Here is a 22,606-nt window from a genome sequence, read left to right as displayed (position 1 = left end):
GCACTGCTTATCATGTTTGACTTTCCAACAGTCTATCAGATTCAACCCAGGTTACAGCTTTTTCTTCACCACAAACAACCCATACAGCAACATCTTGAGGACACTTTTGGTTGACTACAGAAAAAAATAAAAGCACTGTGGCTCCATAACCACCCAACCTGCAGCTGCAGAGCTCTGTCCAAGCCATAACTGTTCCCTTAGAAGCCGGAGGAGCCCTCTCATAAACATCTAATTACTATTCACAGCACATGCAAAGTAGAGCTGAATTTCTTTTGAGTAGCCCCAACAGGCTTAATTTGAAGATTTCACTGTTCTTGAGGAGACCTAATTTGCATGACTTCAGACAGGTCTCTGAAACCCTGGTGTGTGAGGCATTGCCTCCTTACAACCACGGCAGGCAGGAGCTGGGCAGTGCCCAGAGCAGGTGAAAGGGGATCAGATTTGGCCAGACTTACGTCAGCCACAGGGATGAGAGTGTCAGCAAGGTGACCAATGCGGTTCTTCCTGTACAGCCACGACATCAGCAGTATCCCCAGGGCCACATCAATCAGCAGAGACACAAAGATGTTGGCTTTCCTGCAGGCAGGGTAGAGAGAAACAGAGTAAGAGAAAAAGGAAGGACAGTGTTTAATGTTTCAATGACAGTTGTTGGCTTTGCTTATGTAGCACCTTTAATGTCCGAGGGACACCAGGACAACTCACTGAAGAAGAGCAATTTTGGAAATTTTTCATTTCCACTGGTGTGCTGCTCCTTCTGCAGCCAAGCACAGGACAGGTTTGCTCAGCCTGGAGAAGGGAAGACTGAGGGAAGACTTCACAGCTGTTTACAGCCTCCTCCTGAGGAGCAGCTCCAATCTGTGACCAGGGACAGGACCCAAAGGAACGGCTGGAGCTGTGCCAGGTGAGGTTTAGGTTGAACAGCAGGAAAAGGTTCTTCCCCCCGAGGGTGCAGGCACTGCCCAGGCTCCCCAGGGAATGGGCACGGCCCCGAGGCTGCCAGAGCTCCAGGAGTGTTTGGACAGCGCTGCCAGGGATGCCCAGGGTGGGATTGTTGGGGGGTCTGTGCAGGGCCAGGGCTGGACTGGATGATCCCTGTGGGTCCCTTCCCACTCAGGGTATTCTGTGATTCCATGATTCTAAACTCAGAGCCACTCAGAGCCTGCCACACCACGAAACCTTTCTTGGTAGGGAGCAAAAAGGGAATAAAAGTTACAAAGAGGAATGTTAGACAGAAAGGTTTATACACACTCAGGGGGGATTTACCAATTACCAGTACTGAGGGCACCAGCACTTGGAACATCCACACTGAGATCAGATGGCTTTCCCAGACAAGGGAATAAATAGTGGTCTTGGGTTCATACAGAAACCCAGAAGGGCTGCTGAGCTGCCCCTTCCTCACTAGCGTTTCTGAATAGAATTCCATGACGTGAGTTATTCAGGAGATCAGACTGAACAATCACAGTTACTTTGGGCCTTCAAATCTGCTAATCTATTTTAAGTGCTCCCTGGGAGTCTATTACTGCAGATCAGAGAACCACACAGAACAAGACTGGCTGTGGAGGAGCCTTAGGGCATCCAATATCTGTCTCAGATCTCTGCTCTGTTCCTCTCACTGTGCTGCGTGTTTGCTTTTTCTCTTACACTTTGTTACTGTTCTAACAGTGTAAGTGGAGTCTCCGGTCTGCAGTTTCTGCACAAAAAACTTCCCCAAAAGAGTGGGTGAAAGAGGGGAGCATTTAAATCTTTCTGGTCTTATGGAAAGTACCACTGAACACTGATGGATGGCCGTGGTTGACAGAACCACATGTGAAAGCAATGAGCCTTTAAGAGTAGTGACAGCAAAGCACTCACACGTGGGTGCAGTACAAGGTTTTGGGGTGCAATACCCCAGTTGCCTTTCCTGGGCTAGGGAAGAAGGCAGGTATCTGGCAAAAGGCATAATTAACATATAAAGATACAGATATATGTGCATATGAAGTGCAGAGTAAAGATGTGCAAACTAGCAGGGAGTAGAGCAACACGATAGGGTGCAGTGAAGACCTAGTGCTGTCCAGGCATGAGATCCATGGTTTGGGTTCCACACAGGAGACAGGAATAGAGCCAAGACACACCTAACTTTACACATACTCCATACCTCATCAGCTGATTTTGGTTTCGAGCCTTCTTGTTGCTGCTGATGACCTGGAGGTGCTGCAGGCGATGTCCCAGCTGCTCACAAGTTGAGAGTTTGCTCCACAAGAAAGACAAAGGCCAAAACTTCAGCACCCTGCAGAAACACATGGGAATGTCTCCTCTTGCCTTTGCCGTGCAGCAGGCAGGCCAGCATCCAACATCCAGGCAAATCAGTCAGTGTTTTAAGTTAACGTTGTGCAACCATAGCTGGTGATTAGATGTTAATGACTCTCTGAAAAGTTAACAAAATTAAGGCAGCCTTGCCAGACCAAAACATGCACACAACCCAAGCTCTCATTTGCACTCTGTCAAACCACGTCTCACTCTTCCAAGAAAGCCACAAGGCAATCCTGTTTCTAACCTCTGCTTTTGGATACATCACTGGGCTTGCACAATGCCAGGAGAGCATCCAAATTCCAGGAGAGCAGAGTCAAGTTGTGTTCAGTGCCACAATATAGCATTGTAACTGCTGCACAAATCCCAGTGTTACTCAACATGGATCATGGAATGGTTTGGGTTGGAAGGGATCTTAGAGCTCATCTCACTCCACCCGCCCTGCCATGGGCAGGGACACCTCCCACCATCCCCGGCTGCTCCAAGCCCTGTCCAACCTGGCCTTGGACACTGCCAGGGATCCAGAGGCAGCCACAGCTTCTCTGGGTACCCTGTGCCAGGGCCTGCCCACCCTCCCAGGGAACAATTCCTTCCCAATATCCGATCCAGCCCTGCCCTCTGGGCGTGGGAAGCCATTCCCCCTTGTCCTGTCCCTCCACCCCTTGTCCCAAGTCCCTCTGCAGCTCTCCTGGAGCCCCTTTAGGCCGTGCAAGAGGCTCCAAGGTCCCCTGAGAGCCTTCAGCTCTCCAGGTGAACAGCCCCAGCTCTCCCAGCCTGGCTCCAGAGCAGAGGTGATCACAAGTCTCTGTGTGGTGTGAGCCTTGTATAACAAGCAGCTCTGGCCTCCATGCAGTCCATGCCCCTTTTCCCCTCCTTTCCTTTTTTCTTCCACTTGATCCTTCTCTTTTTTTTTTTTTTCTTTATTACTTCCAAAATCCTTTTGCAGGGTCTTCACTTCTACCCTCTCTCCACTGTCTTGCCGTGACCAGCATTATGTAGATAACACAACATTTAGCATTTAATTAGGTTTCAAAGTTAACATCCACAGTAAGCTTGTAGGGGAGGAAACAGTCACAAGGTTCTTTTCTTATGACTCAGAAGCAAAGTACTAAATGATGCTCAATTATTTTGGGGAGTTACTTTTATTACCACACAACCTATAAAGCAAGGACAGATGGTGATTTGTGCAGGCTGAAGTGACACACTACTGAGTGCAGGCTGGTCACAAAAACCACAGCAACACATGGCACCGGGTTTGGTTTTGGGGGATAAATTTTGATGTGGATATAATTTGGATCACTTCTCTCCTGTACACAGGAGTACACTACACCAGCCAGTGCAGTTGTTGCACTAATTTCAGAGTGTTTCACTGTTTTTATTAGAGGTCCAGGAATCCACAGTCACTTTTAGTCACTTCACCTATTCTCCTGGGCTGCTTTGGGACAGTCTTTCAGGTTACATTCATTTCACACAGTACCATTATTTCTTGTATCCTGCTTCACTTTGGAAATTGCACAGCTGCTTGGATCATTACTGAGCATGGCCTGGAGATGGATGTCCTTGCAACCTGTGCGTGCCTTCCATGGATTTCACCTGGAGCATGCCAGCCCATGCTCAGCAGGAGATGGCTCCAGGATGGGCACCCTGGGGTGTCCACTGCTATTTATACAATTCACACCAATCATAAGGGTTCGATTCCTACAAACCCTGCTCAGTTCCCTGGGGCTGCTGTCCCCTTCCTCCCCACATCCTCCTGAGCCCTTTGAACCCCACTTTGTGCACAGTTTGTCAGCTTAAGGACCAGAGTGTTGAAGTCCCCCCCCTTCCCCCTCCCTCACCATTCAAATTTCAGACACATTGGGTTGGAAACACACGCACTGCACTGTGAATCATTCTTAATTTGAGGTCTCCGAGTTACTCAGCTCTGCGCTACAGCCTCCCACCTTGGAGACAAATGAATGCACTGTTCCTCAGCTGACTTGTCAGGGGGAGGGACCTGGGGCGGTGGAGAAAAGAGCACCGTGCAGGGGAGGGAGAGGGGGGTGACTGCTCTGGCCACTGATCACACACACCTGGGCTCACAGATTCACCACGACACAAGAGCAGATGAGTTTTCCCTTCCAATTATGCCCCAGCTCAGTGGTTACAAACTCTGGTGTGGCAAAACTTGACTAGAGCAGAGAATTGCACTTGAAATGTAAAGAAGGGGAAGAAGGAACGCTCTACCTGTGGGATTATGTACAGATGGCTGAAGGTGAAGAATTATGGGTCAAACACCAGCTGCCAGACCTTGTCAGCTCAGGCAGAAAGCAGCAGCTCCAGGGCCCTTTGGTACACTAGACACACACTGGGTGACAGTCCCATCCTCCCTCAGCAGTGGGTGTCTCTCACCATCCATGGCTGCTCCTCAAGCTGGAGGCAGCCAGCCCCTGGGTCAGCCCCAGTCTGACACCCCCAGCCAAGGGAAAGGACAGGCTGTGGTTGTCTGCTTGGGGAATGTCTTGCACAAGTGGGAATGATTCCCAAAGCAGCCTCATCCTCAGAGCACCACGACATTGTGCAACCTGCAATGGTTCAGCTCCTCAACTGAACACCATGGGCCCAAAAACACATCAGAGGGATGTCCTTGTCTGTGCTACAACTGACTCTCTTTTCATTCACCATCACAAGCACAACCTCTATTCTACTCACATACTTTCTTTGGAAAGGAAATACATACACATACTTATTGAAATAAAAATACAAACATACTGCAAAAAGCTCAATAGAGCAGCTGTGAGATGTGCTATGGGAACTCTCCTCTCTGTGAGGACTGAAGAAGAAAGCAAAAAATATTCCTTGCGTGGTCTCCTATCCCTTTGCACATCGGCTGTGCATTGCCAGAAATACTCCCACTTGTTTACCACACATTATATAGAACAATTTTCAGAAGCTCAATGGAAAACCAACCAGATTAAAAAAAAAAATCCAGTGACGTTGTGTCATTGCATTATTTAAGCAGCAGAAGATCTTTGGGGTATTTCCAAATATATGGAATTATAGCAATAAATTAACATAGCCTCCATGAGTAAATTTGATTTTCCAATTCAGTTTTTTCCCCAAGAGTGAGAGAGGAATTTTCAGATACCAGATGAGAAACAATCTCTACAAATCTGGATCACATGCAAATATTAAGCTCCATTAACCAGAACTCCTCCATGTTTTTTTGCTCCTTGCTAGAAACTGCAGGAGCAGTGCCTCCCTTTGGATGAGGAATTGGAAGTGTTTATAAACATTTTTTTAAGGAGCAGATGGAATTTATTGCCTCAAGACTAAAACATCCTAACGTCCCCAAGAACAGAGACCTTCGAGGATCATGGGAATTCTGCCCCCCAAGTTCCTCTCAAGCAGAATTGCAGTGGCCACCCCTTAGCACACGGTGGTGCTGAAGAAATGCCTTAATTCGGGACCTGCAGGACTTGGGAGCACTGGGTGAGCTTGGAGGGACGGCAGCAACATGCTCCTTGAGATTCCCAACACTGCTGCCCTGCTTCTCTTGTGCAAATACACAACAGGGGCATATCCAAAAATCCCCAAGCCTCTCCAGCCTGAGAGGACAGTTTTGATCTCTTTCTTTAGCTTTTCAAAGCTGACTATCCCTTAACATCACAAAAAATGGAAAGAAAGAAGTCCTGTGACCTGAAGGAGAAAAAAACCCAGTAAATCTTATTTTATGGAACGTCCTGTCCTAGCATGGGGAGGAGGGGACTGGAAGGACACCTACACGTGACATATTGAACCCTCCCTGCCAGGAGTATGCTAGCATGAAGGAGGCTGTACCACACATCATGCGCAAAATGAAACCAAATTCCTTTAAAAGACTTAGGAAAGGTCAAGCAGGAGACCTGTTATAAAGCCAGGTACCAATCTCTTTTCTCCAAGACTGATGTTTTAAAACAGATATGAGATAAGTAAATATAAAGCTGATAGTGTGGGTGAGTAAAACAAAGGAGAGAGAAAGCTTTGCCTCCCAAAGCTAAGGCAGGCTCAGTGTAGGTTAATGCATAGCAAGCCTTGCATTCTGCCTGCTGCCAGGTACAGCTGGCTGCTGTTCTACCTCAAAACATCCATCCTGGCCCTAGGAAAAGCTGAAGTCAGAATTCCTGAGAAGCTGGGTAGCAGCTATCTGGGCCCAACCTGCCAGCTGAGCTTGAGCTCCCAACTTATGTTTAGAATGCAGCCTCCTAGGTGCCAGCAAGGCTTAACCTGACTCCAAGCCTGGCCTGAATCCTGGCCTGAATCCTGGCATCAGTCGAGGTGGGACCAAGAGAGACCAAGTGCCTGCGCAGAAAAGAATCATCCTGTTTGTTGGTGGTGGTACACAGACAGAAAAAGGACCTTTGGAGCTGACTCCAAATCTTCTGCCCAACCACAAAGTTGTGACTTAATCACCATTAAGAACCAGTAACACACAGTATCTTCAGAGCAGTCCCAGGACATAGGGGTCCTTGATGGTATCAGGTTTGAACCTCAGTCTCTTCCAAACTGGACAGTTTTCCCTTTGTACACCAAAGTGTGTAACCCAACTGCTCAGAAGTCTTTGCCCGGGAAGAGTTTCACTGTAATTCTTTTACAACCATATCACACAATTGGAAACCTGTTAAAAATCTCCATTCCCTTAGGCTGTACATAAAAAAAAATTATCCATTTCAGCTGTTATCAAAATTTCATCAATTACAGTGCCTCCTTGCAGCTTAGAACCAGAACTTCACTCCCTCCTCTGTCACAACCTCTCCAGGCAGCTGCACTGGTGGAATCACCACCCCTGCGAGTATTCAAAAACCATGTGACACTTGGAAACATAGGTTAGTGGTGGCCTTGGCATTACTGGGTTAATGGTTGGACTCAATGATCTTAGAGGGCCTTTCCAAGGTAAACAATTCCATGATTCTAAGTTTCATCCCCTCAAATCTGCTCAGAAACCAGTTTTCAGCCCAAGCACTTGCCGCGTGTTACATTTGGAGCATCCTATTCAGGCTCACAGTTGTGAGAACAGGATTTCACCAAGGATTCAGGCTGAGCAGCAACCCCTCTAAGCTTCTATAAAGTGCCAAGGTTGCAGCACCACAGCTTCTTGGAGAGAGCATGGATTTAGGAACAGTATTTGCTGGTGTTTCACAGCTGCAGAGGGACTCACAGCAAATAGGGAGGAAGGAGTCCCCAGCTATCGAGCCACTAAGGACAGCCTCATGTCATTCTGTCCACCACAGAACAGCTGGAAATCCACTGTTTCAGCTGTGATGAAACTGAAGCAGGGCTGAACTACCCCTGCTGCAAATGGAGAGGATGTTAATACTTCCCCAGAAAACCTCCCAGCACTACGAGGAGCTCTGAGGGTGCCTTTGGCCTTGTTTTTAAGAAGAGCTCCAACAGGACTTCTTGCAGAAACCTGTTTCCAACAGAACAATTTTGCATCACATTTCTCACTGGGGTTGAGCAGCAGCCCTGCAATGCCTAAACACGGGTTACATTGCCAGGCAAAACAAGCTAGGTGATGTCACATCGCATACCTGCTCCTGCAGATCCCAGAGACCAGTGAGAGCAGGAATGTCAGCAGCAGGCAGGCAGGCACGGAGGCCTGCTTCAGCAGCTCCACGATGATACTGGCCTCCACCCCATCCGACTGCCAGTGGGTCAGCTTGATGGGCCCCTCGTCGTACCTGTCTGTCATGAACAGGACCTGGCTCCTGGCCACTGTGTCGAAGATGGCCGAGAGCTTTGAGGCATCCTCTGCCCTCTGGCCAGCTGTGTCCAAAGGGGGGTGCAGATGGGAAAGCATGACCTTGCGCTGGTCATAGTACACCAAGATGATTTCTTCCTCCTGAGGGTTCTTAGAGTGTTTCTGAAGGGTAGAACAGCTCCAGAATTTGCTGTCTCCCTCTTTGCTTATCTGGATCCACGGCTCATGACAGAATATGGTCCCAAGGTCTTCCAAGAACTCACCGAGACTCTCTTCTTTCTCCTGTTTGCTGTTGCTCCATGAGCCAAGCACAGAAACACTGACTTTAGTCACACGCTGAACTTCCCCAAGGTACTGCTTCACCTGGACAGGAATGAAGGGGAAGTGCACCACAGCAAGGATGACAGCAGAGTTCTGCTCGGAGATCCAGCGGCCGATCAAAATGCCGCTGTCTGCTGAGGAGCAGCACGATGGAAAGAACACCTTCAGTACCATGGCAGTGACCCTTGGAGGGATGTACACCTGACAATAAACACAAAAATGAAACTTGAGGATGGTGAGTAAATGCAAGGAAAATCTGAGCTGGCCAAAGCCACCAGAGAGGAGAACTAAGCACGTTCAAAAATACTAAGCCCAACCACTTGAATAATGACATTAGTGGCAGCCAACAGCCATAAACACATTCAGGAGGTTCCTGATGATCTGAAGTCTTTGAAGTGAGGGAAGGTGAGCCCAGAGTTTCCCAGTAAAGCCCTTCTCCCAGTCCTGGAAAGATCTTTCATAGATGTATACAGATAAGCACAGCCCATGAGACCAGCCATGATCTGGAATTCACCCAGCCTTAGATCTTGGATCCCACACCGGATGTGCTAGAGCACTTCCCAGAGAAGGGACTACATCATAGTGCCCCATGGCGCCTGTGGGGAGTATTTCCTGCTGCTACCAACAATCAAACACTGGTTCATGCTACTCAGTCTCCTTTACCACCTTACAACCCAGAGCTCTGCTCTGCAGCAAACTCACAGAGCAACCTTGATCTCATCACTCAGCTCCTCCTGCTTCACTCTTCTCATCTGGAAACCGACACAATCATTTTGTCAGAAAGGACTACAGCAATTAATTGAAGTAGTTTTAATTCATTTGATTCAACAGCCTAAAAAAGGAGAAGCATCTCTGCTTTATCAGTACTCTTTATCTTTAGTGCTTTTCTCCCCATCATTAAGAACACATCTGAATGGCCTTGGGAGACTTTTCCAGAAAGGAACTTTGAGGCAGTTGACAGTGTCTCTTTAAATAAGGTGGAGGTTTCTAACAGGAATATAATTGCAGTAAGGAGGGCGCTGGCGCAGAACAGGCGGCATCCAGCGCCCGTTGTCCTTTCCCGTCCTTCAGTGCTTTGTTAGAGATGTGAAAACTCTGCAGGCCCCTGAGGCTGCTCCTCTGCGAGGGACCCAGTCAGCTGGAAAGGGAACACAGAGGGTATTTACAACACTGAGAGAGGATGTGCAGCAGGAAGGGCCTGGTGGCTTTGTTTTCCTCTCCCTTAGTAAAGGAGAGCTGAGCCAGTAAAGCTCAGCACCTGGGAATTTCCTACAGCATGGAGGGATGGAGGAGCAGCTATGGGGGGCGATTAACCTCTGGGGTTAATCACTCACAGTGGGGTAATCTGGGGAGTTGTGGACTCCCCATCCCTGGAAGTGTCCAAGGCCAGGTTGGATGGGGCTTGGAGCAGCCTGGGATGGTGGAAGGTGTCCCTGCCAATGGCAGGTGGTGGAATCAGATGGTCTGTAAGGGCCTTTCCATGTCAAACCATTCCATGATCTATGATTCTTTTGAGATCCTGCTTCCTCACAGAATCCAGGTCTCTGAGGTTATCCCTCTGGTCAAACAGGGAGAAATGAAGTCCCTCTGTGGCCTCCAGATCTTGCAGGGGGCTGGAGGATCTCTGGAGCAGCAAGGGCCAGCACCTGTGAACACTGTGCTTCCAGCACCACACTGCCAACAAAATCCCTCAGGAAACGGAAGCCTTGGGATGTACTTTGCAGTTTTGCAGTTAAAGGGAAAATTCAGTCCAAGAAAAAAACATCAAAGACAGCTCTGTGATGTTTGTCCCATCAAAGGAGGGAGAGTTGTTGTGAGCATTGCTACAAGAGACTCTCAGTGTCTGTGCACAGCTGCCCTTAAAGGTCTGTCCATCCACTGGACATTTCAGAGAGGAACTGTCAACTGACTCTTCATACACTCATTTTTCACTGAGATTGTTTTTAAAAACAGCCACAATCCTCTGGGAAAATTTCTCATGGAGTAGAAACACTTCTCACCCTTATCTTCTCTAGTTTCTGAGTTTTTCCTTTCACATCTTCCCCAACGTTTAAAATTAACATAGTTTTATGCACCCAACTACTCTGGCTATAGCTCAAATAATCTGCCCTTTGGCTGCTGGAGACATGGAAGAGAAGATTCTGGTAAGATTTTCAGGCTGTACAAAATATCTTGATAGCTGAAAACCTGGCTGATCAACTATTGTTATGTTAACGTGTCGCATACTCCCAAATCCACGACTTGTCATGCATCCAGCTCATTCATTTCAATAGACTGAAACATCAAATGTCATCACAGTCAACTGCTTCACTGCTGCTAATTTTAACAGAAAAATTCTACCAATGTTCATGCAGTCCCTGTTTATCAAGTGCCTAAAATCTTCGAGATCCACCTATTTCTGCTGAAAACATCTTCCCTGAGAGCACCAATGCAATGATCTCAGGTCACCAAAACAAACAAAATAAACACCACCTAAAATGTGTTAATGCAACCAGCAAATGAATACAGGACACCAGGGCTGATTAATTCCAGAATCTTTGTTAGAAACGCAAAGGTGAATGGCGGAATGTGCCCTTGGCTGTCCTGTGGCCACAGGGTGCCAAGGGAGACGGATCCCACAGCAGACCTAAACCTGAGCATCCCATGCAGGGGGGTTAGGGCCAGCATATTAAGAATCATAGAACCATGGAATTGTAAAGGTTGGAAAAGCCCTCTAAGACCATCAGGTCCAGTCATTCCCCCAGCACCACCATCACCACCACTAAACCAAGCCCTCAAGTGCCATATGCACACGGCTTTTTGGACACTTCCAGGGCTGGCATTCCACCACTGCCCTGGGCAGGCTGTGACTCTGCCTGACCATGCTTTGCGTGAAGAAATTTCCCCATCTATCCTATCTACAGACAAATTAGGCCACTCCTGGCACAACTTAAAGCTATTTCCTCTTGTCCTGTCCCTTGTAGCAGAGCCCTACACCCTCCCGCTTCCTCCCTCCAGCTGTCCCCTCCTGTCAGGGAGTTGTGCAGAGTCAGGAGGCCTCCCCTGAGCCTCCTTTTCTCCAGGCTGAGCCCCTTTCCCAGCTCCCTCAGCCGCTCCCGGTGCTCCAGCCCCTTCCCCACTCCCTTCCCTTCCCTGGACACGCTCCAGCCCCTCAGTGTCGCCAGGGCCCCGGCGGCACCTCCCCGCGGCCCGGCCCGGCCCGGCCCGCCCCGTTCCTACCGCCCGCTCCGCTCCGCCGCTTCCGCCCGCGGTTGCTCGGAGACGCCGCTGCCGCCGGCTGTGCAGCGGGACGGGCCCGGCCGGCGCCGCCGCCCGCCGCCCGCGTTCCGCGGTGCCCCGGCTCCCGGCCCCCGCTCCCGGCCTGTCGGGCCCCGCCAGCCCCGCTCCCGGCGGCGCCGCTCCCCAGGCTCGTCCCGGCGCCTTCCCGCGGGCCCCGAGAGCGGCGGGGCCGCCTGAGCGGCGCGATAAGGAGCGGCAGTGCCCCCCGCCTGCCCTGCCACCGCCCGGGCTGGAGCGGGGCCAGCGGCTCGGCTGTGCCCGCGGGACGCTGTCGGCTCCATCGCCGGGAGCTCACCTGGCCTCACAGGACCCCGCTGTCCTCTCTTCCCAAAATCGAGGGACTCCGCTGTTCTCACAGGACTCTGCTGTCGCTCATCCCACAGGCCAGGCACTCCCCTTTCCCTGTGGGACCTCATTGTCCTTCATCCCTAAAGTCCAAGGACTCGCCTTTCCTCAGGGAACCCTCTTGTCCCCCATGCCACTGGCAAGGGGCTCGGCTGGGCTGAGGGGACCCTCTTTACCCCCATCCTGACCGCCTCAGTGGATGTGTGGCCCAGCAGAGGCCCACGGGTGCCAACAGGTGCCCCAGGGCTTTGTCCTGTGATCTGGCAGTGATCTTGGGCCGGTGAGTTTGGGAAGATGCTGGGCGGCATGAGAAGGTCCCACATGGAAAGGGAGAGCAGGTGCAGAAGTGGGGGTGGGCTAGAGAAAAGAATTGGGACTTTATTTTTGTTGTTGGATGCCACAGAATTGGAAATAAGATGGGCGAGATTAGGTCTTCTCAGAGGGAGCTCAGCTCCCTGGGATGGGACAGGCTGATTCCCCCGCGCCGTTCCTGCAGACCACGCGGCCCCACTCCCTGCTGCCGCCTCACTCTGCGGGGAGAGGGGTCCTGGAGGGCACTACGGGGTGTCTGTTGTGCTCAGTGCCTGATCCAGGGCCAAGAGGGAGCAAGACTTTCTCCAGGGATCATTTAGGATGAGAGGAGGTGACTTGGGCCTGGGACATCAGCAGAGACCGAGGAGTCGTTGAGCTCCGTGGCCACGCCGAGGGCTGGAGCAGGGAGTAGAACACGCCCGTCCCTGTGCCGGCACACCCTGCCCGCCTTCCCCTGGCCGCTGCCGATAAAGACAGCGCACGTGGTTCTCCAGAGGACAGCAGGGCAGCTCCAGCCCCAGGATGTGGGCGGTGTGAGGAGTTCCACGTTTCCATATGGAATTTACTCCATGCAGTGGTTATTGCTTCCCTGTAGAGGTCAGGAATGCAGCACAGAAGGAGTTACCTTCATCTTACCCTTTTCCTGATGTCTGCTGCAGACCCAGTGTGCCGTTCTCTGATTGCAAAACTCACCCTAATAGCCTGAGAATGAATTCGGGCAGACCAGTTGGCTCAATCATCCCAGGCTGGACAGGGCCTGGAGCAAACTGATCTAGTAGAAAGTGTCCCTACTCATGGCAAGGTGTAGATCTAGGTGATCTTTAAGGACCCAATCCAAACCATTGTGTGATTCCATGATTCTGTGATAGAGCATGGACTTCTGGCATGACCTCACCCCTCCAGCCATGGTCTGGCATCAGGAAGATGGGACCATGGCACATCAAAATTGCACGGAGAGAGGAGAAATATTTATATTAGCTTTGGAAAACACACAAGGAATTGAGGGTGTGCCAAGTTTGCCAAGGCACCAGTGCAAGACCAATTCTGAGTAGCTGGGTCATCCTTTACATACTGTGATGGGTCCAGAGCTGGTCTAGTCCTGGAGAAGCTGGGGGCCATCAGGCAGTCAGGTCTGGGGCAATGTCCCATCCCTGGAAGTGTCCAAGGCCAGGTTGGACAGGGCTTGAAGCAACCTGGGATAGTGGAAGGTGTCTCTGCCATGAGATGGTCTTTACGGTCCCTCCCAACCCAACCCAACCCATTCCATGATTCTATTACATGAATCTGTGAGAGCAATGGAGCTCCCAGCCCGCCAACAGATGCACAGCTCAGTGGGGCTACAGGGGAACCACCTCCCCTCCCCATCTCTGTGTTTGGTTGGGGTCAGCACGTGATGCCCCAGTGTTGGTGGGTCTGTATGGGGGCCTCGCACAATACTTAAAGACTTTGACACAGTTCTCCACTGTGTCTGCCACAAAAAGGTGCCCAGAGGAGGAGCAAGCCATGCCAGCGGGCCTCTGCAGTCCTGTGGACACCAGGCAGATGGGAGCTCCATGCTCTGGGAACAAGTGGACTGTACGGCGCTGCTCATCTGCCACCAGGATGTTGCCATCCGTATCCACGCAGACCCCAGCAGGGTTACCAAACTGGTGCCCATATTTGCTGCTGAGGGAGGAGAGGAGCTTATGGCTGCTCTTGAAGACCTTGACGTCTCCACACTCCTCACTCACCACAAAGCCTCCCCTGGGTACTGGACTGACGTAGCGAGGTCCCTGCAGACTGGGGACAGACTGCACACTGATTGTCCTGAAGGCATGGTCCAGAGCAAGGCTGTGCACTTGGCCTTGTGCGTAGTCTGCTACCAGGATCTTGCCCATGGAGTCTACTCCAATACCCCTGGGGGAACCAACCTTGCTGATCTTTATCCATTCCTTCTTGGAGAGCCTGGTGTGAGGGTTGAAGATCCAGATGGCTTCATTCACCATGTCAGCTACAGCCACCATTCCCATCCTAGTCACAGTCACATCTTCGGGCAGGAAAATGCTGCCTCCCTTGCCCATTTGCTGGCAGGGCAGAGTCTTCAGTGTGTGGCCTGTGCTGCTGAGGACGTGGACCCAGGGAGCACTCTCAGCTGTCACGTAGATGGAGCCATCCAGGGAGCAGTGGATTCCACTGACACCCCCATAGCGGCTGCCGGTGGGGTTGGGAATCTGCCGGACCAAGTCATCCTGGCAATAGTGGAGGAGGTTCTTGATGTTGTCCAGATCTCCACACAGGCTGTTGGCCTTTTCTGCCAGCTGGTGGACCTGCTGCTGGGTCACCATGCCCATGCCATGCTGGTTGTGCAGCAGTGGGCTGGCTGACTGCAGCGTGGTAAATGACTTCACCTGGAGGCTGTAGATGGTTTTCAGAAGCTTCTGCTTTAGCTGGCTGGTCTCTACTCTGTAGTCCATGACCAATGTCTTGTTTCTGTTTGGGGGAAGCAGTTAGGACCATGACTCTCCCTGCCTTCTGCCATCTCTGGGGCCATGCTATGGTGCTTGCTATTTACCCAGAGTCAAGGTGTTGGTGCTAGTCTGGATTCACTTCATGCCAGAGAGACCACGTCACTTTATTCCCAGCTAATTATGAAATAAAGACAAACAAGGCCCTTGACACAGAAATGAAAGGGTCACCAAGTGGGATCTGCAGCTTAAGGAACAAGCCAAAAAGGTCCAACAGCTCCAACAGCTCAACTGGTGTCAGATGTGGCCTGAAGATTTATATGTGAAGGTGAGCCCTGTGTGTGAACATATTGAATGGGACCTCAGACTCTCCAGTTCCTGAGATAGTGGCTTTTTTCAGGTCTTTAACAGTTGTTACCCCTATTTTCTGTGAGCCTCATCTCTCCAAACCAAGCTCAATCCATGATTACATTTGAGTTACTCAGGGTGACCATTCCTTGAGTCCCACATGTCAGATGTCAAAGGTGGCCAGTACATGTTTTTGCTCAGGGCAGCCCCTTTCCCATCCAAATAGTTTCATAGAGTCACAGAATATCCTGAGTTGGAAGGGGCCCACAAGAATCTTGGAATCCAACTCCCAGCCCTGCACAGACACCCCAACAATCCCACGCTGTGCATCCCTGGCAGCTCTGTCCAAATATTCCTGGAGCTCTGGCAGCCTCGGGGCTGACCATTCCCTGGGGAGCCTGGGCAGTGCCCCAGAACCCTCTGGGTGAAGAACCTTTCCCTGATCTTCACCTAAACCTCCCCTGGCACAGCTTCAGCCGTTCCCTCGGGCCCTGTCCCTGTCACAGGGAGCAGAGATCAGCACCTGCTGATCAAGTTATTTCTGAAGTAGCCAACAACTTGTCAGGAAGGAAAAGGGAGGTTCTGCTCTGAATGGTACATTCAATCTTCACCTTTTTTTTTTCAGACCAGACAGCCACCATGAGAATCCAAATTTCTCTTTTCACACTCTCCCTCTGTTTTAAAACCAGGCAGCGATGGGAGCCCACCTTTGCTGTGTCCTCCCCAGGCCTGGCTGGAGCATGGCTTGTAACACACAGCCAGGAGCTGGCAAGGGAAATGTTAAGAGAAATATGACCTCATTAAAGCTCCTGGAGAGGCATAGCTTTTCTTTGCTTTAAATATGATTATAATGTATATTATAATGGGTACACCTGGCTGTTTTGGGTTGTTTGCAAGCCATCACTCCACTTTTATTGCCCCATGTCCCATGATTGCCTGAATCATGTGCCTTATGCTGCTCAAAAAAGTGACATTTCCCCAGACCACAGCTAAAGGAAGCTAAGGCATACAGTGCCAAATAGTCCTTCTCATGTGCAAATACTACAATGCCATCCCTGAATAATTGCAGAGTTACCAAATGCAGATATGCAATGGTGGGGATAAGAGAATACAGAATACCAATTTTTGCTGCTTTGGGGCCTGGGAACAGCTTTTTCTTCCCCATGGTGGTTATGCCTTGTGCCTCCAGCTGCAGAGATCTGCTTGGTGGAAACAAGCCCTCCATATCCCAGGACCGCTTGTCACGGTCCTCCAGAGATGGACAGAGTCCTCAATCCAAGAAGCTGGATTTTACAGATGGGGAAACTGAGTCACTGCCAGAGAGACAATGTGCCAGCTGCCAAACACCCCTCATCAGGAACATCCACCTTGCTTCCCAGAGCTGCCATCAGACCCTTGATGGTGTATTCTGAGCCTAGCTTGAGCTGCTTGGGGTCCAAACCAAGAAGAGGGCTCTGACACTGTCCCCCACACAGCTCAGGCCAACCACCTGTGGATACAAGCTCAGCACCACAGATCCCTTACCTTAGTCCTGCTGTCCTGGTGGCTGCCTGTCCTTCCCTGGCAGCGGTGGCCTCCCACTGGCTCTGTCCTGCTCCCTCACCTGGCTCAGGGCAGTAGGACCAAATGATGTTGTGTTGTTAGTGACGGACGATTGCCCTGAAGTCTGGGTAAACACAAGAACTCCTTGTGCTGACAACCAGAAGCAGCAAGACAAGGGCTGAACCACATGTTTTTTACTCTGTGCTGGTCTCCTGCCCAGAGACAAGGTGCCTTTCCCCCAGGATCAGTCTGTCCCACCTGCCTGCTCCTTCCAGAGGGAGGTCCTCAGCTCTATGGGGGATTTGGGACTTTCATGTAGAGCCAAAAGGGCTGATTTGCTGCTCCTCACCCTTGGCAGCTGCTGGGGTGGGACAAGGAGGCTCACATGGTGAATCAGGGCTTCTCATGGCTTCACCACTGCCTCCCTGTGTGCCCCAGCCTGGCCACGGTGCACGTGTGTGCCTCAGTCTTCCCACTTACAAAAAGGAGGCTGGTGAATTTCTCCATGTCAGACTTTGAGGTGCAGTGATGGAGAAGCATCTCCGGAAGAGGCACATCAACCAGGACTGCTGGAACAGCCTCCCTTTTCATCTCCATGCTGCTCAACCCAGGCTCCCCACAAATGGACAAAACCATGTTTGGAGTTGATGGTGGCATTTATTAGTTCTACCCCAAGAAAGAGGGTCAGGAGTAAAAGCAGAGTTAGCAAGAGCAGCCTGCAAGGGGCTGCTCAGAACCTGCCCTCCCTCCCTGGCAGTAATTTCTGACAGTGCTTCCTGAGAGTTCCCTCTCTGCCTTTGCCCGCAGTGAGCTCAAACCACCCACCTTAAACCTGGCCACGTCATGAAGGAGTTTGTGTCTCTTCATTATTCAGAGGGGCGAAATGTAAGTGGAGTTTTGGTCAGACTCAGCCCTCTTTAGGCATATTTGGAGGAGCTGCACCTGCTTCCTTAGGACTAAGGAAGCAGGTTGGGGTCCATCTGGCTGCAGGAGCTGTGGGATGGGGATCTGCCTCCAAAGCCCCAGGGCTGGGTGCCCTTCTCACCAGGTGTTTAGGTCCCTTTTGGTCCTGGATCAATGTCAGGTCCTGAACCTCACACTGCCTGCCTCAGACCTATTACCAACCAAAATTACAAAAATAACTTGACATGACAAGCACTGGGGCCACTCCATCCGAGCCCCAGCAGGACGGGAGGCAGCTTCAAAAACCATCTCCCAGGGCAACAGGGTTTGACCTTTTGTTTCACTGTTGTATGCTCCATCACCAGGATAAACAAACACAGCCTGGCCCTGGGGCTCCGGTTCACCTTTCCAGGACCGTGGCTCTGTCACAACCTGTTCGGAAGCCACCCCGGACCCCAGGAGAGGCCTGTGTCATGGCAGAGCCCTGCCACAGCCTGTGCTCACGCCAGCACCAGGAGCTGCAGGGTTCAAGGACATGGGCATGGTCAGCCTGCTGCTGCCAGAGATGGACCAAAGGAAAGAGAGGCTGGGTTCAGTTCAGGCTTTCCTGAAGCACATTCCTTGCAGGTATAAGTGGCAAACTTCACCCCTTGTGGCTTTTCCTCCCCTGGCACAGGGGCAGCAGCTTTTGGTTGTGTGTCCACAAGGAACACACAAACCCTGGGTCTCTGCCCGTCCCTGTGCCCAGGGAGACGGGCACGGTGACTGCCTGGCACACCACAAGTGTGCAGGGAGCCAGCAGGAGATCCCACAGAAGAAGTCAAGGTCATTGGCCCAAGTCACAGACTCGTGGGAAAACAACCCACAATCATCCACTGAGAATATTTCCTCACCTAGAGCACAGCTCTGTGACTGGGAACAGTGTGGTGGGGCCTGAAAGTCCACAGTGTCAGTCCGGTGTCATTTGTGGGGCTGCAAAACCCTCCTGTGGCTCTGGTCCCCGCTGGACACCAGAGCATTCCGGCCCCGAGGATCGCAGCAGTCCCCAGCCTGCTCCACACCACTATCGGCGTAAGAAGGTTGCGGACAAGGGTTGTGGTGGTTCGCTGGGAGCGAAGGGGCGGTGAGGGGACGGAGCGGAACGGGCGGCGGGCCGGACACGGGCTGGTCATTGCTCTGCGCCGACACCAGGCGGCCCCGTCTGTCCGAACAACCGGGAATGATCGGCACTGAGCAGCTGACAGCTGCAATGCACCGTGTCTGTGCCCGTGTGTGTGCGCAAGGGAAAGTCCTGTCCCAGGACTGTGGTTTCTGTAGTTTCGGGCAAGAGGTTTTGGTGGGAACCTGAAGCATCCACTGCACGTCTACACACAGAAAACACGATCCCCAGCCTGAGCAGAGCCTCTGTCCTGGCTGCACTCTCCCACTGTCTATGGAATGCTTGCAGTGTCCACCTGGGGACATGCAGGGTCTTGGGTACACTGGAGGACGCAGCTCTTGGATTCTGATCCTCCACGCAGACTGAGGCTGGGCTGGGGCTTCCTAAACTTGGTTCCGTGGAGGTGAGAGCAAGAACTCAGCTCCTCTTCAGGCATCACAGAAATCCCTCCAGAAAGGAAAGCTGTAGCTACTCTGGTCCCTAAAACTGACCTGGCTCTGTCCTCTGGCCAGCGTGGACACCCCGGAATCCCTATTCCTGGTTAGCTAACCAATGGAAAAGATTCTCCAGAGTCTGATCAGGGCTCAGCTGACGCCTCAGCTTCTCCCTTTCTCCCTCCTCCTCCAAGCCTCCCTTGCTCACAAGGCTCACAAGAGGATTAGGGAGTTAATCCTCTTTGGGACATCAAGCTCCCTGTTGAGCCTGCTGGGAAGGGCCAGAAGCTGTGAAGCAGAGTGGGGCACTGCCACAGAGCCCCTTTCATGCCAGGAACAGCCCTGTGGATGAATCCCTATCCTGGTGGCAGCATCCCCATCCCTTTCTCCTCCTGACTGGGGCACGCACCTGTCCCCAGGGCCATGGAAGCTGGGTAATGGTCTCACCAGGCTGTCTCAGTCCACCCCATCCTGGCCTCTCCACCTGGTCTGGAGGGGTGGTGGGAGGAAAGAAGCATCCTCCTGTCCTGGCAGGGAACAGCATTCCAAGGCCATGCAGGAAGTGGGAAACAAACAGAAGCTTTCTGCAAACACAGCTCCATGCTCAGCCCACTGAGGAGGGCTCTGGATGTCCAGGAGGTCTGTAGAATCCCAGGGGAATGGTTATTACTGGAACAAAGTGATGTGCTGGAAACATTCCCTTATGGCTGGTACTGAGCCAATTGGTCTTCCACGAGGGATTGCTCCGGCTGTTCCTCTGGAGAGAAAGGGTGCAGGCTGGCACTGCTGGTGTGCCACAGGCTTGTGGCCATTGGCTACAGGTGGGCAAGGAAGCACCTGCACCTGCACTTTCTGTTCCCACTTCCCACCCAAACCACAAACTGTCAACATCCTTGGGTACCCTGCACCTAAAATCATGGAGAAAATAACAGTGGCTGAGTGCTTTGAATCCATGAGCCCTGAATCTGAGAAAATGATGTGGGTGTTTTGGCTTTGCAGCAGCTACTGCCTGGGGTCAGGGAGCCAGGGCTGCCCAGGCACAGCACCGAGCTGTGCAGGTGCTTCTGGGTCTTCAGGAAGCTTCTACCTTGCAGGAATGTTTGCTCTTTCTCTTTCAACCATTCGACCCTCAGCATCTTCTCCTGCACCCCAAGGCAGCAGTGGGGAACACGCAGCCGCAGTGCCCTGGTACCGCTTGGCATCTCCTGTGTTGCCCCAGTGCCAGCAGGCATGGGCCCCTTCCAGGCAGGGAAGTGGGCAGGAAGGCAGGAGCTAATCAAACAGCAGCAGCGGCAGCCGGGATCTCACCCTGCCTTAGCCTGCAAAGCCTGAGGAAAACCTTCTCTCTGCTCAGCTTGGCTGCCTTTGGAAGCATCAGCCCTGGTGAGACCCAGAGCACTGCTCTCACCCAGAGCACTGCTCGCACCCGCCCCTGCTCTTTTAAGTACTTAAACCCTCACTGCTTTCCTCCCTGGGCCTTTGATCCAACTCCAAAGCTAGAAAGGTTGTGCCCTGGGCAGATACCCCAGGGAAATGATCCATTCGGAAGCATCCAGGAGCAAGGAAAGGAAACCTCCAATTGCAATAACAGGTGGGAAAACGCAGCAGGGAAATTTTGTAGCCTTTTGTACTGTTTTTCCTCATTTAAAGCTGAGGAGATGGGATAGCTACTCCTCCACACTGGTTACACGCTATGGGGGGATGGAAAACACGGCTGCTGCCGGAGCAGATCTGGAGCTGCAGTCTCAGGAACTGCTCTGCACTTCAGTGTTTGTAGCTGATGGGGGTTGAAGAGTTCATGTGGGACTCGAAATACACCAGCAGTGCAGCAGTGTTCCCGTCAGAGCTGGGGGACAGTCACCAGGGCACAGCGACATGGCTCAAGGCAGAGATGCCACCACAGTGGCTGTGGTGGGGAGAGTGGAGCAGTAGTGCTGCTTCCACAAACAGCTGGGAGCAGAGCATCCAAGATAAGCCACAGGCAATGTGTGGAGTGATGCTTCTGACTGCCTCTGCTCCTCTTCCTCCCACAGAGAAGCTCCCAGGAGGATCAGGAGGACTTGCTGTTCCTCCCCGGGAGCTGCAGTCTGGTTGAGAGCAGGTGGAGGCCCGGGCTGGGCTGTCCCTCTGATCAGCATTGCCCTGGCAGATCAGCCCCTGCCAGGTCTCAGCACATCTGTGCTGCTTCCCTGGTGTGCTGCCAGCCCTGGGGGCAACATTTGTGCCTCAAGTGGAGTCACAGCCTCCCCTGCTTGCTCCTACTGTGCTTAAGCTTCCAAGGCAAGGGGGGAACAATACTGAGAAGAGGTGTAAGGAAGAGACAAAGGGTGCTCTCCTGGCGCTGTTAGTACCTTCCAGGACACTTGGAGCTCCCAAGAACAACACCAGTCCTTACTTAAGTTAATGGGGAAACCACCCTGCAAGATGCAGTCATTTGGCAGAAAGAAAACCCTCCAGCCTTTCCCCAGGTGGGAAGTGCAAGGTGGGTTGTAACAGGCCCTCTGGAGTGATGAGACCCCCTTGGGGTCAATTTCTGATTTGTCTTCCCAGCTCCAGAGTCCTCTCAGCCTGGTATCTTTCCCTGCCCTCAACTCACAGTTAAAGTTGCCCTGTCACTGCTGCAAGGCCGGGTCACTGCCTCCCTCCTGCCAGAGACGGAGCAATTCTGCTCCAGGTTGTCTTTGCAGCTTCGCATGTCTGCTCGGAAATCTCCCGGCCGACCTTGGCCCTTCTTGAGCCCACGTTTGGTAACTTTCCACTGCTCCAAGCTCTGGCCTGCCCACGTTGGGGTAAGAGAAAACTGGTTGTGCTGGGCAGGAACCACTTCTTGTCCCCAGCTGGTTTCACCTGGTAGCCCACAGTTCCGAGCGAGTGCCCAGCTCTCCGGCCTGCCGCAGGTGGGGCCTCGGGTGCCCTGGCACAGTGGGGTGGGGCACCTCAGCACTCACCCTCTTGGTTATCTCAGCCACTGGATTTGTGTCGTCCCAAATCATTTGAATCTCCACCACCCAGCTGCACATTGCAGTGTGCAAGGGGTGAACTCCCCCTGGAAACAAACGTGTCCTCATTTCTTGGCGTCACACCCAGCACCCATCTGATGCTTGGCAGCATCCAACTCTGGATGTGTCATTGGCTCTACCACATCTTTTATTTGTGGGCAAACCCAAGGGAGTTTGCAGCTCCATCCCTTGGACCATGGTTTCCCTGCTAGGCTGGAGTGCAGTGGGAAGAGGTGATGCCCACCACGGCTTCAGCCATCCTCCATGTGGGTGGATGACTCCTGGGACTCCTGCTGACTGTACCTCTGCAGCAAATGTCCTCTTCCAGTGTAGGACCAACGCCCAAATTTTGTCACCAGCCCTTTGCCACCAAGCTGGGGAAATCTGGGGAGACAGCATTTTCAGGGGTCTCTGGGATGTTCCCACCTCATGCTCGGGACTGCCATGTGCACAATGAGCAGCCTGACATGACGTCCTGCTGCTCTTCCCCAGGAGCTCTGGTCCCACCCCTGTGT

At 52.1% G+C, this 22,606-nt stretch overlaps 2 protein-coding genes across 4 annotated transcripts in view; both read right to left on the bottom strand.

Moving 5' to 3' along the window:
• PIGQ (phosphatidylinositol glycan anchor biosynthesis class Q) overlaps positions 1-14,715 on the bottom strand; it is a 37,485-nt gene extending 22,770 nt beyond the window's left edge. Inside the window, exons 1-4 of one of the 3 annotated variants that reach the window (XM_066198059.1) lie at positions 14,173-14,715; positions 7,836-8,527; positions 2,135-2,266; positions 456-576 (exon numbers count right to left, since the gene is read on the bottom strand). In XM_066198059.1, coding sequence (XP_066054156.1) covers positions 456-576; positions 2,135-2,266; positions 7,836-8,527; positions 14,173-14,715 — 1,488 coding nt within the window. Of the gene's footprint in view, positions 1-455; positions 577-2,134; positions 2,267-7,835; positions 8,528-9,028; positions 9,494-11,545; positions 11,660-14,172 lie in introns of those variants that run through there. The other 2 variants (XM_066198061.1, XM_066198060.1) reach the window with 2 other exon arrangements.
• On the bottom strand, positions 13,600-14,139 carry NHLRC4 (NHL repeat containing 4). Its single transcript, XM_066198077.1, has one exon. The coding sequence runs from the start codon at positions 14,137-14,139 to the stop codon at positions 13,600-13,602; it is 540 nt and encodes a 179-aa protein (XP_066054174.1).
• Positions 14,716-22,606: the final 7,891 nt, after the last annotated feature.

The sequence above is a fragment of the Chamaea fasciata genome, unplaced genomic scaffold (genome assembly GCF_029207755.1).
Source record: "Chamaea fasciata isolate MVZ Bird 193981 ecotype frontalis unplaced genomic scaffold, bChaFas1.0.hap1 SCAF_16, whole genome shotgun sequence".
In the NCBI taxonomy this organism is placed as follows: Eukaryota; Metazoa; Chordata; class Aves; order Passeriformes; family Sylviidae; genus Chamaea; species Chamaea fasciata.
This window is presented reverse-complemented; position numbering and strand designations above follow the sequence as displayed.

Bases quoted from the DNA above. Each gene is read 5' to 3' on its own strand.
- NHLRC4 (XM_066198077.1), bottom strand. From the start codon at position 14,139: ATGGGCAAGATCCTGGTAGCAGACTACGCACAAGGCCAAGTGCACAGC.